The 12,673-nt window shown below is 43.1% G+C and overlaps 1 protein-coding gene across 1 annotated transcript in view; it reads right to left on the bottom strand.

Annotated features, from left to right (window-relative positions):
• The window catches only part of LOC117048296 (FRAS1-related extracellular matrix protein 1-like), a 98,528-nt gene that overhangs the window by 70,996 nt on the left and 14,859 nt on the right, over nucleotides 1-12,673 (bottom strand). The window contains exons 13-16 of the mRNA XM_033151959.1: nucleotides 11,919-12,127; nucleotides 9,937-10,030; nucleotides 7,261-7,513; nucleotides 5,445-5,639 (exon numbers count right to left, since the gene is read on the bottom strand). Of these exons, the coding sequence (XP_033007850.1) occupies nucleotides 5,445-5,639; nucleotides 7,261-7,513; nucleotides 9,937-10,030; nucleotides 11,919-12,127 (751 nt within the window). The remainder of the gene's footprint in view (nucleotides 1-5,444; nucleotides 5,640-7,260; nucleotides 7,514-9,936; nucleotides 10,031-11,918; nucleotides 12,128-12,673) is intronic.

The following is a 12,673-nucleotide window of genomic DNA, read 5'->3' as shown; positions in this document are numbered from 1 at the left end:
ATTAAGTGTAAAGTAATGTACAAAGTATTTTTAAGACTCTGTCATGCTTCAGAGGACCCCCTCGTCCCATGGCAGGTTGCCAGGAATGGATAAGACAAGGAAGTTCTTACCAATGTTGTTTATTCAATATTCACAGAGAGAGGCTTTGAAATGCAGCCTCCTAAAGTAATGGTGTTGCTCTGAGTGAAACCCCACCCCCTCCGTCTCTCCCATTATACGTCATCCCTACGGTGGATGATCTGTGCCTTCTGCCTCTGAGCTCTCTGCTCTCCACCTTTCAGTGCCCGCCAGGTACTAGGAGAATGCTTTCTAAAGACAGAGTCTGTCAGCTGTCTCTTCCCTGGTGCTTCCTCTTCTTCTTGCTCCTCTCCCATCATTTTCCAGCATTTTCCCTCTTCTGAACTGTGACCTCCCACTAAACACTGTTGTAAATCTATACTGTCTTCCTCTTCTCTGGAAGGGTCAGGCTGGGGAAGCGGCCTCCACCATTCCTCCTCTGTCCAGTCCCTGATAGACTTGGGGTGAATAACACTTTCTTAGATCATTCACCCTCTCAACCACCCTGTCAGAAAGTGAAGCATTAAACCTATTTAATAGACATTTAAAGATGGCAGCTTGTATATACATACATTGGCCAAACTGCAGGAGGCAGTGAAAGATAGGCATGCCTGGCATGCTCTGGTCCATGCGGTCATGAAGAGTCGGACACGACTGAACGACTGAACAACATATAACATTCTAGGGCTTTTAACTGAACCATGTTCTCCAAGTCCAACACTGTCCATGGGCAAGTTAGTTGCTTGTGGAAAAAAGGGAACCCCCAGGGGAAGAAGGCTCAAATACAGAGAGTTGGTGGTGGGGTGATGATGCATGATCAGAGAAGAGGGAGCAGACTGGGAGGAAGAGGTGTGGGAAGCTGAAGAGATAACATGGTTTAGTGAGCAGGAAGAGGCCAAGGTGGAAGCAGAGGCTGGAGAGGAGTGGGACCAAGAGGCAGAGATGAGGCACACTGCTGAAGAAGCCAGGGAGTCTCCTCCTCCTGCTTTGACCAGCTCCCCTCCTCCCTGGTCTCCCAGAACTTGCAGAGGTATGAAGAGGATAGAGCAAAGACAGACCATGCAAAGAAGCCTCAGGTTGCTTGGGAAGGACCCAGGAGAGGAGGAGACTTAGGGAACTGTGGGAAGGCAAAAACCTTCAGTTCTTGCAACTGCCTCATTGGGGCAAGACCTCCTGGGAACAGAGCTGCTGTACTTATTAGGCATGATCTGCTTTTATTCCTTTGAATAAAGAGTTAAGTTCATTGATGCCTTCTGAGTTATTGATGATCTGTGCCAGATGACTGAGTTGCACTTAATTAGTGAAGAAAGAATAGCTTTATTTCATTGCTAAGCACGTGCAAATAACCTGCTTTTTAAAATAATGATAATAACAACCCAGAACTACAAAACTGGAAAGCAATGAGTCAATGAATAAAGCTACAAATATCATGTTGCTGAATTCCTTCTGTTGAGAGGGAGCCTGCACAGATGGAATGGAGCTGTGTCACCAGTGACCTTGCTCACTCTTCCGCACCAGTTGAATTTTTCCAAGTTCTAGCCTTCTATTGGAACTATGGAATTTCCAATCTCAGTTGTATTGTGCCTTACCAGTGTGAAGCTCAGGAAAAAAACAACATTGCTATATCTTAACCTAGAAATGCCTTTCTTTTCTTTTCTTTCTTTTCACTCCTAAATATCATGTTGTGTAGGTTGTTGTTGTTGTTCAGTCATTCAGTCGTTCAGTCGTGTCCGACTCTTCGTGACCCCATGGACCAGAGCACGCCAGGCACGCCTATCCTTCACTGCCTCCCGCAGTTTGGCTGTGTAGGTATGAGTGTACAAACATACAAGACCCTAGCTTGATCTAGTTAGAGATCTCAAGTGGGGAAATCTTCTGCCCAAGATTCTTCCAAGAGCTGAGTTTGAGACCTGTTTTCCAGGATACTGTGCTAACGATCATTGTCCATTTGACATAGGTGGGCAAAGGAACATGGAATCATGAGTTAGTTCAGAGCTGGTCACAAACATTCCCCTGTGACTTTTCTCAGAATCACCATCACCAGAGACCTGCCACAATCGTAGCACAGCTAAATGTACACTCTCAGATCAAAAGTTGCATTTGTGGCTCTTTATACAGTTTGCTCCCTTGTTTAAGGAAACAAGCACACATTATGGCGGCAAGAAGAGATGGTAACATTAGCGTTTGGTTGTCACTCCCAAGCAGGGATTAAATCTTTGCATAGACCAGTCTGACAATGTGCAGATTGGAACATTATTATCAATCAGATTTCAAAATATGCATTTAACTGCATTTCCCCAGATTTCTAAAAATTCACAGAATAATGTAGAAATGTGATGGGAGAACACATGTAGAAGGGAAATGGAGCAGAAATAGACTGATCCTTCCTTCCCTCCCCAATTCCAAAGAACTTAAATATTCTAAACATCTATATAAATTTGATGCAAGCCAAAATACTTAGTTGAATGAAATATTGTATTTTATCTGTGAGCAATACACCCACTACTAACTGGAAAAACTTGGTTTAGATGCTGTCTGTTTTCAAATACTATGAACTAAACCATCCAATATGTTGAACAACAAATGAAGTCAGAGCAAAACAGCACTGTCTGCAAACCATAATCTTTTTCTGCTAATTTATTAGCCAGCTTCATGTTTCAATTTCTGAAGCTTCAAATGGATGGTTAAAATACTGAAATTTCAGTGACACTTCATTTTGGTAGTCCAAAAGAGACTCGGGTGCTCCAAATCCATCTTTGGCAGTAAAATGCTGACCCTAATATTTTGTACTTGGATTTTCAGAGGCAAACCCAATGCCAATTTTTTTTTTGTACATCTGTGTTTAGCAATGGATCCAGATGGAGATCTAGTTAGGGATTATGATTCAAAGTACAAAAATCCTACACCAGCCTGCGTTGGGGGGAAATGTGCATTCATATTACTTGGGGCATAAATTAATTGTGGAAATTAATTTTGCATAGTATTATATTCTTACTCCATTAAGACTATCCCGGAGTCATTCTCACTGTGATGATATTGGCCTGCATTTACCCCAATTTTCTAAGCTTTAGCCAATGTGTCAAAACCCCACTTTGGCAGGTAACATTGCATCTAGTCCCAAGAGTTTTGTGGATTCCATTGCCACCGAGACAGAAACCATGAAAAACTAGTCAGTCCCTGAGGACGTGTGGGGTAGAAATTCTACACACCAGGGAATAGAGATAGGTAAATCTGTCAATTTCAATTACTCTTAATGTCTCATTTTCCTAATCTTCAGTTATCCACAATTCAATATCCATTTGCATTGGGGGGGAAGGAAGTGATCCAGGAAATTCACCAGCATTGTATAGTGAATTTTCCCCAATATGCAATTTTGTATGCGGTTTTGCTCAATATACAATTTTTGCAAAGTAGTGTGTTTGTGTGTGTGTGTGTGTGTGTGTGTGTTTGTATGTTTTTTCATAAATATATGCATTTTGCCCAAAAATGTATATTTGTACACATTACTTGACTGCAGAGCTCCACTGCAAAATTTGGAGAAGTGTGAATTTTGAATGATGTGTGTGTTTCAGTTTGCATATTGCTTTGGAAAGTGCTCATTAGGCCCACCGGCTTGGCCCTGGGACTGTGGGTGCCTGGGGCCATGCGTGCTGGCGGGCTTGCTTATGTCGGTCAAACATGCCCCTGCGGGGGTATGCACGGCCCTGGCACAAAAAATTGTGGGTGCCCAGCCCTTTCATGGGGAATGTTGGGGGGGCTGGAGCACCCAGGGGCCCCACCTCACCCAGTGCCTATGGTGCCAATTAGATAGGTCTGCCTTTAAATGCAACCTGAATCAAATTCTACCTCATCCCTACCCAAGAATTACTAATTGAAATGCTTAAAAGTTTGTTACTAGGTAGAAACCAATAACCCTTCATTAGCATAGCATGAGGAATGGAACCTCTTATACTTCCTGACTGGCTTTTCACAAGACCTGCCACTTGCTCTTGTACATTAGTGATTGGTCCACATCACCAGAAGTGGGTGGGAAATCTTGAAGGGTATCGATTTTTATTTTACTTTTAGATAGGTGTGCCCAAGACCTCTTTTGTGTTCTTGTGTGGCTGGTTAATTTCCAAACAGCATCCTCAGTGGCTTCCTCCATATACATTTACCTTTAAGAGAGGTATAGCTGATTTCTTCAGTTTAGGTTTTGAGAGTAAGTTACACACACACCTCAAACTGTTTTCCTTGGCTTTTAATTGAAAGGTTTGATTGTGTAAACTGCTGTGAGGTTTCTGTGGGCCTTTAATTTTATTAACTGACTGTTTTATTGCAAATTAAATTGCATGTTTTACTGTCTGTTTTTATTGGAACTGTGTATTTGTTATTAATGTAAGCCGCATTGGGAAGGCCATCGACTTGAAAGGCAGCCTAGAAATATCTAAAACAAATAAACAAACTGCAAATTGGATGAATGAGCAGAGAGAGAATAAAAAGAAGCAAACCAGATCAAGTGTTAAATGCAAAGTAAGGCAAAAATTCTAACTTTGTATATACTTACGATGACTCTGAATTTATTGAAACTACTCGGGAAAGAAATCTAGGGTCATAACAGACCAGCAAGCTGAAATCACTGGCTTAGTGTGTAGCAGGAATGACATTCATCTGCGATGAAGATGAAGTTGGAATATTGCATATGAGGTATTTGGGGAGGCCCTCCAAAATTTTATACCAACATGGTCACATGCCCTTAGCCCCATCCTCAATGCCACATCTACTTTCTCAAAGAACCATGCATCACCTGCATTTGTCAGAAGTCCAAAACACGAGCTCCTACTCAGAGATAGGGGCTAAACCTGCACCACCAGATTAACACCTTACATGAGTAATGCATTAGAAGTGAGCAACACATGGGCATGACTAGAATTAGTTTTTTTCAGTTTAATGCCATAAGGTGTCCCTTTCAAAGATTTAGGCAAATCCAAAAATAAATCTGCCAATAGCTGTAACGATCATAGAATAAGGAACCACTGCTTGGAGCCAGTGTCTCCCTAAATACCAGATTTTAGGGGCATGGAATGAAGGAATGCTGTTCTCTTTAGGCTCTGTTTGAGGTGATAGCAAGCAATACCTAACATTTCTGTCTGTCTGTGTGTTTCTCTATTAAAAACATAAACCAATTGGAAACTGATTCTACAAGTTGAGGAGGTTGGTAAAATCTCCTGCTTGAACCTAGGTTCAGCTTGCAATCCATACTCCACAGAACTCGTAAAGCAACCTTCCCGCTGATTTCAACAGCTCTAGATTACTCAGTGAAGAGAAAACTGTGCAATCTGAACCCAAAAAGTCAAGATTTTAACCTCAATGTTTTGAAGAGAAGAAGTGGCTTAGTAAATACATACCAGTTTGAATGGTTGGCCTCTGGTTGTTAACGGGCACCACAGAGATGTTTAGATCATACAGTGGTAAATTGGGATGAAGTGGTACAGGTGGCGGGAAATTTGTGTCAGCACAACAACCATCCACTATTCCAGCTTCTCCATCTGAGATTATCAAAGTTACGCTGTCTGTGAGGTAACTATGACCTATTTCTCCTCCTAGAAAACACATACACACAAATTAAGGTGCTTTAAATAAGCTACCAGGCTTTAAAATAAACATGAGGTAGTAACTTTTCCCCACCCCACCCCATGGCAGACAGTAAGAGAGCAGTAAGGGGATGGGTTGGAGTCATTGTCTTAAGCAGCCTGAACTTGTGGTTCACATATGTAATAAAATGTGTTGCCACCATTTATGGTAAAACAGCCGCTGGTTAACATCACATAGATGCCCATCTTGTCAGAAAGTTACCCTATAATTTACTGCATCTGTAAATAGAAATGCATGATAGTGCAAGACTCAGGGAGGCACACACACCACGTCTGTGCTGACTGTAGAGAGACAAATGAAAAACAAAAACAAATTGCTCATTATGGTGATTACCTTGCTACTTGCCAGAGGGACAAGCTACAAATTCAACAGGACTAGGCAGAAGAGGGGAAGGAGGTCAAGAGAGGAGGAGGCAGAAAGGTGAGGTAAAGACAACAAAGAAAGGAAACTGAGCCACTCAGCTACAACCCATCTTTATGGTCACAATACACTCCACACATTACAGAGTGCTGGCAGACTTAAGAAGGAACCCCATCCATTCTGAAGGAGCTCCAATGGCCCACTAATTTTACTGAGAAAGATTTAAAGGCATACTTAATTCCTGAAACTAAAATTAATGAGATTTAAAATGCTTACCTCTGGCTAAATTGTGCACATAATAATTTAATAAGAAGTTAATCAGTAACTAAATACGCTGACCAGCTGATTTTCAAGAAAAAGATATTTTAAAAAAACCAAGGCAGGTTCCTTTAAAGTTGCTTACGGTTTGCACCTATTAAAAAAAAAAAGACCTTGTCGCCACTAGGGGGGAAATGCTCAAATATGTAAAATCTCAAAATAGAAGAGTGAATAAAAGACAGTTGAGAGATAAGTAAATTCATCACGCTAAACATGAGGCTAGTGTTTGGGAAGTTGCGTAGCAGGCCAGGTTCAAGTTTCTGGCATTAATTTACAGGTCCCTTAACAACTTGGATCAAAGATACCTCAAGGATCCCTTATATTCCTGCACAAACATTGATATCTTCAGGGGAATAACTGTTAGTGACTCAGATGCCCAGCTTCTATCCACAATGACTGGTTTTATGGCATGTATCCACAAGGACCCCTTCATTCAGTATTGTGGGCCCAATTTTATGAAACTCTCTTCGAGCTGAAGTCAGAAAAGCCTCCGCCCTGTTGAACTTCCAGAGCCTACCTGAATACATTTTTTTTTTATTCCAGCAGACTTTCTCATTGAATTCTGATTTTATAGTTTTAGCTCATTTCTAGTCTTTGTCTTCTGCATACCACTGTGATTAAGTGGAAGGCTGAGCCGCATGAGAGACTTGGGAGCAGAAGAAGCAGCCTGAGTTTTCTAGTACTGTATGGCATGTTCTCGTGGGAAACAAAATTATTGATCATGAATGAAAACACAACGTGGAAAACCTCTCTGTAAAAATAATAAAGCTTAAAGCAAAGATTAGTCTGCAAAAGGCACTCATTAAGGAATATAAGAGGGTATACCTAGTAAAGTGCATGGAGACCTGGAAGAGACTGTTGAAAGTAAACACAGCTGCTGCTGCTAATTACCTGTGTGCACATAGGAGATGGATCCTTGAGTGATGTCGTGTTGAGAGAACTTCTCCACCACAAAGCCATCCTTTTGAATAACCCCATGCTTTGGAGCCCTGGCAATCATATAGATGAGCCTGGAGTCTTCACTGTCAACATCTGTTGCATAGAGGTATTCAGCCGTGATGAAGACTCGCTTTCCTTCCAGGCACTCCAGACTTGATCTTAAACCAGGTTGCAGCTCTGGTGGCTCATCATTTACTGGTATGATCTTGAATGAGAAAGAGGAGACATAACACATGGCTGTAAGGAAGGCCAAGAGACTGCCTAAATGTCTTAAACCAGTGCCCTCGATTAGGATGGCATATCCAAAAATTCCATACTTGTGTCTTGCAAAACTGCAATCTGTCAGGTGCTTGCTTTTGCTTGAGTGGCACATCATTCATGTTGGCCAGCTGATCTACAACTGCGCTAGTTCTTTGATCAACATCAATATTTTATTCTGAAGAGTCAAGTCTCTTCCAGGCCAGTGGTAGCATGGATCCCCAACAAGCATTTTATTGGTCACTGTTTGATTCTGGTTTGTAACAGTAGTCACAGGCAGGGGGCACAATTCCCCATATTTGTACCTAGCGGGGAACTAAAGTTTGTCTTAAACTAAAAGTTGAGGAAGAAGGAAAATAAACTGAGCTTGAATCTTGGCTAGATGTAGGCACTCTGGGCAAGTGGTTCTCGTGCCTAAGAAACTGTCCTCTTGCTGGCTGGATGAGGTTGCAGGTATGTAGCTTGGGGGTGCTTCTGGATCCAACCCTGTCACTGGAGGTCCAGGTCACCTCAATGGCTAGAAGCACCTTTGACCAGCTGCAATCAGGACAGTTTGACCATCGTAGTTCAGGCATGGTTGACTTCAAGGAGAGTTTACTGCAATGCACTCTATACGAGGCTTCCCTTGCACTTGATCCAGAAGATGGAACTGGCACAAAATGCTGCAGCATGGCCACTGACAGGAGTGAGACCCTGTCACATGTAACAACCCTCCTCAGAGACCTGGACTGGTTGCCTATTTGCTCTTTGATGTGCAGAACTGGCACTGCTACAGGTGCGCCTAATACTTATTCCGCAAATTTAAGAAATCCATCTTTCACTGTGGCAGCACCTACACTTTGGAACTCCCTGCCTATTGACACCTTCAGCGTACACTTCAGTGCTACTGCCTTCTTTAACCATCTTTTTAACTGTTTTCAACTGTCAGTAGTAGTAGAAGAAGAAGAGTTTGGATTTGATATCCCGCTTTATCACTACCCGAAGGAGTCTCAAAGTGGCTAACATTCTCCTTTCCCTTCCTCCCCCACAACAAACACTCTGTGAGGTGAGGGGCTGAGAGACTTCAGAGAAGTGTGACTAGCCCAAGCAGCTGCATGTGGAGGAGCAGAGACGCGAACCCGGTTCCCCAGATTATGAGTCTACCGCTCTTAACCACTACACCACACTGGCTCAGTGTACATGTGTCAGGCGTGGAGTGTCCTCTCCTCCCCCGGTAGCCTCAGAGGCAAGAAGAACAATTTGTATTTTATTTTATTTTATTTTATTATTCAGTCATCTGGTTGCAAGACAAAAGATCCATGTCTCCACACATAGGAGACGTTGGCTACTCCGAGTCCCTCCTCTTCCGTCCCCAACAACATCCTGAAACCCTACAGAAAGTCACAGGAGGCACATCCCTCCACATTCTCTGTTCTTGAATGCAGAGGGACCAGCAAGCCCTTAGACTCCCATACTCTCCAGGGGGGTCTCTGCTGGCTTCTCTCTCACTTCTCCCTCTTCCTCAACTATCTCGTAACTAGGCATTTCCTCATTCAGCTGTACATCATCCCTGTCTCCCTCTCCTCCTGAAACTTCTGGAGACAAGGGGGGCAAAACTTCCCACTCCCCTCGTCTTCTGAAAGGAGCCAATCAGACTGAGGTCGCATTTCCCATTCCTCCACTTCAGTCCAGTCCCTGACAAGATACTTTATTTTATATGGATGTAAGCCACTTACAGGCAGTTGTCCTCCCAATCCCGCAATTGAACGGTATACAAATTTGTTAACTAAATAAATCCACATGGTTAACACATAACATAGCCCATGCTGGCCCTGGAACTGTCTCTAGGGACCAGAATTCCACAAATAATTGACCCAAATTATATTAAAATTGCCTCCCTATGCACATAAGTGTACTCATGTCTGAAAGTATGGATGCCAATTTCAAGAAAATCCATCCGCATTGTGCATGATATGGAGCCCCACCGAGACAAAAACCCCAAACATTTGGGATTCATCATAGGGTGAGGGTGGGAGTGGGGGTAGCATGCATTAGAGAAGCGTTCAGCTCATGACTCCCCATTGCAATGCAACTTCAGTCATTCCATGTCCTCTCCTTTCTCTCCCCCCCCCTTTATATAACCGGCAACAATTCAGGCTTTAAATACGTAGGTCTACTGCAACCACAACTAAATTGGCCTTGACTTGGTAATCTAGAGGCATCATGAACCTATTTAATCCAGGCATAAAACCTAAATAGAGAACTTGGTGCGAATCTAAAGGGAAGATTATTGAAAGTTAAAAACCTACTTGGTGAAGCTGAATAAGCCAGTATGTGATTAATACCTTCTAATTATACGTTGGTAAAGTTTATTGCTGAGTTGGTCATTACCTGTACTCTCAGTGTTCCATCTGCAGTGTTAAATCCATCTGCTGCTGAAAATATTATTCTGTCTTCAAGGGTTTCCGAACTGTCGTGCTGATACCTTTTAAACACAATTACAGAGGAGTTGGGCATGCATTCATTAGAGTCTGGAACAAGCAAGCTGTGAAAGAACAAGGGCCATCAACTTCCATATTTACAGCTCATAGCCTTGACACACTTGGGTCTTGGCCACATCTCCACTTGAGAGAATCTGCTCAGCTCTAGCAGGATTCAGTGATGCTAAATGAGTTACATCAGCTGGCGATATGGGAATATGGCAATGACCACAATACATTTTTTTTATGGAGAGAAGTCAGAGATAAGGAACAGCTGTTGGCTTACTCTGACATGTGATCTACATGGGATCATGTATAAACAAACCCAGATAACAGGAAAGATTTGGGACATGGGAATCTGCTCTATACTGAGCCAGACAATTGGTCCATTGTCTACAACAGGGGTGTGAATTTCTCCCCAGACCACCCCCCACAGATATCCCACCCCCAGGCCACATCCCCCACCAGCTCTGCTTTTGCACCCTCATTCAATGTTTTTACCTGGCTGGCATTTGCCCTTGAACTCAGATCACAAGCGTGTGCAGAAGCCAACCTACTGCACAGAGTTGACACACATTACTCTATTAAGTTTTGCATCTGCCCACCCCCCTGGCATATGACCATCACCACCTCACCCCAGAGGTTGCCCAGAAGGGAATGGGCCTAGAAAAGAAAACCTTTTCTAGAAAAAGGTTTCTTACACCTGGTATGTTCTGGCTGACAGGGGCTTTCCAGGATTGCAGACACTTCTAGCTTTATCTGGAGATTTTGGGGATTGAATTTTAGACTTCCGGCATGCAAAGCAGATGTTCTGCCACAAAGTTACAGGGCCTTCCCTTCTTTGATTTGAGTACAGAGGACCAGAGGACCAGGCAGCATTCAAACTATATTCTGGGCAGCCCTGAGATTCCTTCCCCAGTGGGAAGATCAGTCGTGACAGGTAAGCTTTCCTTTAAAAACCCTCTACATTTAAGCTAAGTTCTAAAACCAAAATGCTGCATTCCTTTTCTGACCGGTGGGCTAGATCAGGGGCAGCACGTCCCATTTTGTTGCTTGAGGCGAAACAGGAAATGCTACCCAGCCCTGCCCCTGCTGAAGCATCCATTACCTAGGTTGCGCTGTGGTGGCACAATGTGGCAAGGATGGCAGCAGATTCCATTGAGATCTCACTGGAAATTGGTACCAGTGCTGGTGCTCCTTCTCTGCCGGAGCTGAGGTGGGTGGGGTCCCCAAGGAGGTGCAGGCTCATGGGCTTCCACCACCCAAGGCAGCTGCTTCACCCCCCTTCATTAGTGGACCAGCTCTGGGCTAGATCCTTCTCTCCTCACCCATGCTGGGTCAAATTTCACAGGTGAGCACCGCCACCCACCTGCCAATCACCTGACATCACCACAATGTCAGGTGATGCTGTGCTTCGAAGCCCCGACTGACAGAATGTGAAAGAGTAGCACTGCACTGTTCGAAAGCCTTTTTTGTAAGCAATGTAGGGCTGTTTGAAAGCTCCCCTGCACTTTAAACTTCAGAGCTTCAAGGAGCAGCACTGGGAGGGAGAAGAGGTTTCCATTGAAATTGCTGCTAAAATGGAGATTTTCCTTCATTTAACAAAGATTTCAGCAAAGGAGCCATCGAGAGCTCACTTTAATCTCCCAATTGTTCCTCTGAAGCTCCACCCTTACCTGCCTCACAGATGACATCACGTGTAGGTTGGTGTGTGTGGCTTGTCCAAAATGGCCTTGTAGGTCAAATGGGGAGGCCTGGTGGGCCTAATTTGGCCCATGGACCAGAATTTTCCCATCTCTTTTGTAATCCTTAAAAAAACAACAGCTAAGAGAAGAGTGGCTTATGTTACTGGCTTGAGCCATTATATACAACACATAAAAAGATTAAAATTACCGAACTTTGGAAGAGTGTAAATCCCAAAGGGTAAATTTATCCCCTTCTGACATAACAAGTCCATGTAGCTCAACGTGTCCATGCAAAGGCAATTTCTTCAATTCAATTTGGATATCACTGTTCTTAGTGTCCACGTCTGTTACCATTAGATGTTCTCCAGTGATGAATGCGCTAGTACCTTCCTCTATTTTCAGATGATTGGTGAAAATCTAAAACAGTCACAAGCTCACAAAATGCACTCAAGTACTTCAAGACACAGAATGCCAATATACATGAGATAAAATCACCATACAGCTATAGAATAACAAGAATCTGGAGTTTGTAATTTTAAGTCGGACTATTGGACCATCTAACCTGGTGAGAAGGACTTCTGGGTTGTTTCTAGCCATTATATTATGAATTCTTTTCTAATCATGCTGGATTCTGGACTTCAGCTCTTACACATGAAACCCTACGTTCCACTAATGAACCTTCCCAAAAGGCTGAGTTATGCATAGCAATGTAAAGGCTGGGGAAATGGTAAATGGAGCCACCCAAAAACTGCCTTTAGCTGGGATTCATGGTGAAGAATTCAAGATTACTGATTTCTTCCTGAATTTAACCTTACTAGGGATAGATGGCACTGTCGATTTTGGTTTGTTTCCATTTTTCCAACTGTAAGCTCATTTCACTGTACTTCTGAATGAGTTTGCATTTTTTTTAAGTCCTCAAAAAGTCAACATTTTAGAGTGCATTTCTCATAATATACACACAGT

Source organism: Lacerta agilis, chromosome 6, assembly GCF_009819535.1.
Source record: "Lacerta agilis isolate rLacAgi1 chromosome 6, rLacAgi1.pri, whole genome shotgun sequence".
Classification (NCBI taxonomy): domain Eukaryota; kingdom Metazoa; phylum Chordata; class Lepidosauria; order Squamata; family Lacertidae; genus Lacerta; species Lacerta agilis.
Note: the sequence above shows the minus strand (reverse complement) of the source record. Positions and strands in the feature narration are given on the sequence as shown.